Here is a 6,416-nt window from a genome sequence, read left to right as displayed (position 1 = left end):
AGCTCCAGACAGAAGACACCATGAATCACTGCTTTATTGACCATGTCATCACAGGTTGGTGGGTGTTTGCTTGTGTTTCCTGGACAGGACCAAGGCCAGCAATGAAGCAGAGATCAGACAGACCACTGTCACAGTCAGGGTCACCATCACAACCAACTCCACACCTACAGAACAAGGAGAAACTAATGGTTACTGAGAGAAACAGGGACAGAAAGGGAAACTAGCGGGTAGGCAGCTCCCCACCTGGAGACCTCTCCTGTATCCTTCCTTCAACCTCAGGCAGGGGCTCAGTTGCCAGGTTGGTCAGCCCAGTATCCAGGATGATCAGGGGGCCAAGTGAGGCCTCCCCTTCCCACTTCAATCCAGCTTCACTCTCTGCAAGATCAAACATTCCAGTCAGGGAGAGATGGAGATGGGAGGATCCCCAACATCAAGATGGTCAATGTCCTACCAGCTTCAGGACCAAGGTCTCTCCTTCCTCTGGAGGGGAACAGGATCTCCCTTGTGCTCCCACAGTTCCCCATATGGCAACAGGCACAAATGTCACTGTCAGATTCCTCCAATGGGGTCCAGCTAAACAAAGAAACAGCCCATCAACCACATGGTGCATCACCTCTCCCAAAAACAACATCCCTGAGGGACAGAGAGAGGGAACTTACATATTCTGCAGCTTCTGGAAAGTACAAGCTTTGTTCCTGGAATCTCCCTGATCCACTGCAGCAACTTTCAGGCGACAGGTGATGAAGATCTGAGGGACACATTCAGAACAAGTCAGTATTTAGTGACTCCCTCCCACTATGGAGGAGCCAATCAGCAGCTTCCTCTTACCAAAGAATTCTCATCTCCATAGAAACGAAAGGCATCCAGGTCAAACCTGAGCTTGTCTGGCTCCTGCCCGTCTCCCAGCAACACAAAGGTTGAAAAGGAGTCCTCAGCTTTGCTGTCCAGGAGGCAACTGTAGATGGACAAAGGGCCGTGAAGTGAATGGAGGGAAGCCATTGAGATGGGAGCAGCTGGAGATAGCAGAGAGCTCCTTACCCATTGTAGTCAATGATCCTGTATCTCGGGGTGGAGTCCTTGTCTGGGCTCAGCGTAGCTACACAGCGATCAATGTACAGCTTCAGGGGCATGTGATTGGCCATTGAAACAGATGCCTCAATGTGAATGAGGTCTCCCAGTGAGTAGACAGTGGAAGGGCGCTCTGTAAGCCAGTCACCTGAAGTACAGGAGGACAAGGGTTGGAGAGAGTGAATGTAAGTCACAGTGAGTGATAGCAGGAGATCCCTCCCCAGTCATCCATCACGTACCATTCATTAGACGCAGGGAGAATGACAGATGGCCTTCTCCAGACCTGGTGGAGCTGAATGGGATCCAGGTGGGATTGATGGGGTTACTGCTCACATTGCCCTTCCTGGGGAAGAGACAGGGCAGCCATTTTAGGACAGGGTCAGACAACAGCAGCAGGGGATCATATTGACAATCAAGTAAAGATTCTCACCTCAAATAACGACACTCAATGGGAACTACAGCCCCATTGGTTCTCACAATGACAGATCCAGGATAGTTTGGGATGTGGGTCAGGTGGGTGGTGTAGATCAGGAAATCCCCAGTGATCTGAAAGACACCAGGTTAAGGAATGAGAAACTGATTCTTCATGAGAAGGATCTACACAGGGTTCACAACAACAGCATCACATTAAATGACTTCTTTACAGAAGGTGACAGCCTCCAGGCCCTGAGCCCGTCTCTTCACCAGAGAGCTGGAGGGACCATTACTGGAGTGCAATAGGTCACAGGTCAGGGGTTAGTCTATTCAGATCAATTTAAACATGGTATTGCATCATTCCAAAGATCAGGAATTATTGCAATTCCATATCCAAAGGCCAGGGAATGCTCAGCTAGTCAACAGGATTGGTTTTAAGGTCACAGCAGAATTACAGATAGATGGAACAGGAACATGGCGATCTTTATCTACAAGGGAAAACAGGAAGTCTTCAGATTATGGGAAGGGATTACAGTCAAAGTTAGTGAAACATCAACTTCAGGTGAGAAGCAAAAACAATTCACCAGAATGGAACCCAAACAGTTTTACCAACAGGTCAGATATGGAGCTCAAGGACCAGAGAAGTCAATTTATTCACAACAGGCCCATAATTGGGATGAAACTAGACTGAGTGAGTCAAAAACCAATCTGAGGATAATAGACTGCTCACCACAAAACTAAGCACATCATTCTGCTATAACATGACAGCTGTGTTCTTCTGTGACTTCACTATAGAGAAGTGTCATGCTGGAAGGCACTGATAGAGAGTGTAGTGTTCTATTCACATTCAGGGGAAAGATCAAACCAGTCACACTTCACCACAATTACAGCTAATGCACAGACAAAAACAGAACAGAACCACCTGTATAATAAGAAGCTTCCAAACCAATGTCAACAGCAGCACAAGATTTGAGACAGAGACCAATTAAGGTCTTGTCTATTCCAGCATAGGAAACTAGCAGGAGACAGACCCTCAATAAGTCAATGTTCCTCAATGTAACCCTCACTGGAACCATCTACGCCCCAAACTTCCTGAAAGTGGGGAGAACTCCCATTACCTGCAATCTGCTGCCACACTCATGCAGCCCATAGTCAAAGAGGACAGTGTGGTTCTCAGGGTAGACCCTGGTTGGCTGACATCCTACTGTCCCCAGGGTCAGGTCAGCAGCTTTAATCAGGTGCCCAGTTCCAAATAAATCCAGTTGGGCCCTGACCAGCAGGTTGTGCTCTCCACACTGCACCATCACAGTCTGTAGTGGGGACACACTCACAACCTCAGACAATGGGAAACTGAAACCCCCAGGAGAAGGGACTCTCTCAGGAACAGGGCTGGCTCTCACAATTCCCCATGGAAACCTCTGGTTCAAAAACTGCTGCCATGTGTCAAAGCAACAGACAGCTCCAACTAACATTAGCACAGGGAACAAACCCCTCATTACAAAATCACCCATGGTCCCAAATAACTCGACCATCCCCACATTCCCCAACCAGCTCCTTTTATACACACAACCCACACTCACCTGATACCAATGTGACTAGGAGCAGCAACATTGAACCAATCAACCAGCCCCAATCTCTACAATCTCCACCAATGACTGAACTCATGGGTTTATTCTCAGGAGGATCTATTTCATTTGGACCAATAGGAGTGGCTGTGAGTTGCTGTGCTGTGACCTGACTGGATTCAGCTCCACACGATCTCGTGGAAGGCTCCATGACTACAATCATCAAAGGTAACTCGTTGAACTTGGAGAGGGTCTGCTGTATTGTGCCCATCTTGACTTGGGGAGTCTGATAGTGCGAACCATGGAGAGATTGTATGGGAATGGGAATGGGAATGGGAATGGGAATGGGAATGGGAATTGGAAACAGGGTTTGAGCAGAATGAAAGGATTTCTCTTGTACTGTACTATCCTTGGGAATATGTGTTGGAAGAAGCTTTATCCTGTATCTAAACCTGTGTTTACAAGTGTAGAAGCAGCTTTACGGTCAGTGTGAATGAGCAGGGGAAGTTGTATTCTGTATCTAATCCCAGGCTGACGTTGCTTTTGGGAGAGATTGATTGGTTGGAATGATGTTGAGGGTGAAAGTGAGAACTGACGATGCTGGAGATGAGAGTCGCAGGTTTGGAAGTTCCTGTTGGAGGAGCCTTAGTATTTTGCTGCAGTGTATTTTGTAGACCGCACACAACCCGTCAGTGTCAACCAATGTTGGAGTGAGGTAATGTTGATGGTGGCAAAGTAGACAATGCAGATTCTATAGATTTCAGTAAGGCCTGAGACAAGGTCCCACACGGGAAGCTAATAAAGATAAAATCTCATTGGATCCAGGGTACGTTTGGAAGTTAGATCCAGAACTGTCTTTGAGCAGGAGACAGAGGGTGGTGATTGAAGTTTATCTGAGATTGGAGCAGGGGTGTACCGCTTGGATTGGTGCTGGGTCCCACGCTGTTTGTCATATCCATAAATGATGTCCGAGAGTGCAGGCGAGGATGATAAGTTAATTTGTGGGTGACACAATGATTGGCCGGGTGGTTGACAATGCAGAGGGATGTGTTAGGTTGGAGGAGGATACAAATGGATTGGTCCAATGGCCGCATTAGTGAGAGGTGCAAATTGGCTTAGGGATGAGGAAATTAGAGAAGGGAAAATGTGGTCAAGAGTGGTGTGGGAAGGGAACGATGGGTTCCATTTCATGGGGTATTGGCATCAGTTTTAGAACAGGAGGGATCTGTGTAGAAGGGATAGTCTCCACCTAAACTGATGAAGTTTATCATTCCTGATGAAGAGCTTATGCTCAAAACGTCGACTCTTCTGGTCCTTGGATGCTGCCTGCTGTGCTTTTCCAGCACCACACTGTTTGACTCTGTTTTCCAGCATCTGCTGTCTTCTCCTTCTCCCCCCTTAACTACAAGGCAGACCATGAAAGAAGGAAAAAGGAAGGATAACTCTGGAGACGTTATCAGAGATGTTGGGAATCATGAAGGTATGAAAACGAGCATAAGGACAATTTTTAGCTGAACGTTCGTAGCATTTGTAACAAGATCGATCAGTTAATGGTACAAATCATTGCAAATGAAATGATTTAGTAGCCATTATGGAGACACGGTTACAGGATGGTCACGACTGGGAGTTAAATATCCAGGGGTATCAGGTATTCGGAAGGACAGACAGACAGTAAAGTAAGGGAGGTGATGCCGCTCCTGATATCCAAGGACGACGTCTGGGTGTTGCTGAGAGATGATATTGGTTCGATGGAGAATTCAAGGAAGGAAAAAGTCACTGATAGGCGTAGTCTATAGGCTACCAAATTGTACATCACATTGTAATGGGAATGAGGAGGGAGCAAGCTATCCTCGATCAGGTCCTGTGTAATGAGACAGGAATAATTAAAGACTTCATATTTCGGAATCTTCTTGGAAGGAGCAATCACAGTTTGGTTGAATTTAGAATAAAGCTGGAGAGCGTGAAGGTAAAATCCGATACCAGAGCCCTGTGATTAAACAAGGGAGACCTCAATAGGATGAGGGAGGATTTGGCTAAAGTAGACTGGATTCAAAGACTTTATGGTGGGACAGTTGACGAGCAATGGAGGACTTTCAAAGTAATTTTACAACGTGCTCAGCAAAAGTATATTCCAGTGAAACAAAAGGATTGTAAGAAAAGGGATAATCTGCCAAGGGAGGCTATCGAATCAAATGAGAAGTCATGGGAAAGCACAACATTGGGAAAGTTTTAAAGGTCAACAGAAAGCCACAAATAGGGCTCTAAAGAAAAGTAAGATCGTCTATGAGAGGAAAAAGAACTAGCCCAGATTATAAAGACAGATTGCAAAGGTTTCTATAAATGTATGGAATGAAAAAGAATGGCTAAAGTAAACATTGGTGTCCTAGAGGATGAGAAGGGGCATTTAGTCATGGGATATGATGAAATGGCTGAGGCATTGAACGGGGTATTGGATGTCAGCCTTCACAGTGAAGGACATGAATAATGTGCCAGTAATTGACAAAGAGACAAAGGTAGGGGAGGACCTGGAAACAATCATGATCAGGGAAGAGGTATCTTTGGGCAAGCTCATGGAGCTAAGATGACAAGTCTCCTGGCCCTGATGGAAGGCATCATAGGGGGCTAAAAGAGATGGCAGGAGGAAGAGCAAGGGCACTTGTGGGAATGTTCCAAAACTTGCTGTTCTCTGGGGCAGTTCCAGCAGATTGGAAAACAGCAAATGTTTAAACAGGACAGTAGACAAAAGATGGGGAATTGTAGACCGATTGGCTTAACCTCTGTAATGGGGAAGATGCTTGAGTCGGTTATCAAGGAAGGAATAGTAAGGTGTCAAGATAGAAATTGTCCCATTGGGCAGATGCAGCGTGAGTTCATGAAGGGTAGGTCACTCTTAACTCATCTGTTGGAATTCTATGAAACCATGATGAGCACGGTGGAGCACAGGGAGCCAGTGGATTTCCAAAAGGCCTTCAACAAGGTGCCACACAAGAGGCTGATGCATAAGATAAAGATGCATGGCATTATGGGTAAAGTATTAATATGGATACAGGATTGGTTGACTAATAGGATTCAAAGCGTGGGAATGAGTGTGTGCGACTCTGGTTAGCAAACAATAACTAGCGCTGTGCCGTTGCGATCGTTGTTGGGGCTGCAATTATTAACAATTAACACAGATGATTTGGAATTGGGATCGAGGTGCAGTGTGTCAACGTTTGCAAATGACACAAAGATGCAAAGTGTGTGGAGGACTGTGAACTTTACAGAGGATCCTAGATACTTTCAGTGAGGGGCAAAGGTCAGGCAAATGGAATATAATGTTAATAAGTGTGAAGTCATCCATTTTGAGAGGAGTAACAGTAAAAAGGACGA

The 6,416-nt window shown here is 46.0% G+C and overlaps 1 protein-coding gene across 1 annotated transcript; it reads right to left on the bottom strand.

Annotated features, from left to right (window-relative positions):
* Nucleotides 1–383: 383 nt before the first annotated feature.
* LOC140468090 (zona pellucida sperm-binding protein 3-like) lies at nucleotides 384–3,318 on the bottom strand. The gene is made up of 8 exons (XM_072564274.1): nucleotides 3,070–3,318; nucleotides 2,601–2,792; nucleotides 1,499–1,614; nucleotides 1,308–1,411; nucleotides 1,039–1,216; nucleotides 829–955; nucleotides 660–748; nucleotides 384–573 (listed from the first exon to the last, which is right to left on the bottom strand). The coding sequence occupies exons 1-8, from the start codon at nucleotides 3,316–3,318 to the stop codon at nucleotides 384–386; spliced, it is 1,245 nt and encodes a 414-aa protein (XP_072420375.1).
* Between the last annotated feature and the right edge of the window lie 3,098 nt (nucleotides 3,319–6,416).

This window comes from Chiloscyllium punctatum, chromosome 46 (assembly GCF_047496795.1).
Source record: "Chiloscyllium punctatum isolate Juve2018m chromosome 46, sChiPun1.3, whole genome shotgun sequence".
In the NCBI taxonomy this organism is placed as follows: Eukaryota; Metazoa; Chordata; class Chondrichthyes; order Orectolobiformes; family Hemiscylliidae; genus Chiloscyllium; species Chiloscyllium punctatum.
This window is presented reverse-complemented; position numbering and strand designations above follow the sequence as displayed.

What these genes read in the sequence shown, in the direction of transcription:
- LOC140468090 (XM_072564274.1), bottom strand. Translation starts at nt 3,318, where the DNA reads ATGGGCACAATACAGCAGACCCTCTCCAAGTTCAACGAGTTACCTTTG. An exon ending in CTCCCTGCGTCTAATGAATG is followed by an intron (nt 1,217 to 1,307) that starts GTACGTGATGGA and finishes CCTGTACTTCAG; the next exon opens with GTGACTGGCTTACAGAGCGC. An exon ending in ATGGAGATGAGAATTCTTTG is followed by an intron (nt 749 to 828) that starts GTAAGAGGAAGC and finishes TGTGTCCCTCAG; the next exon opens with ATCTTCATCACCTGTCGCCT.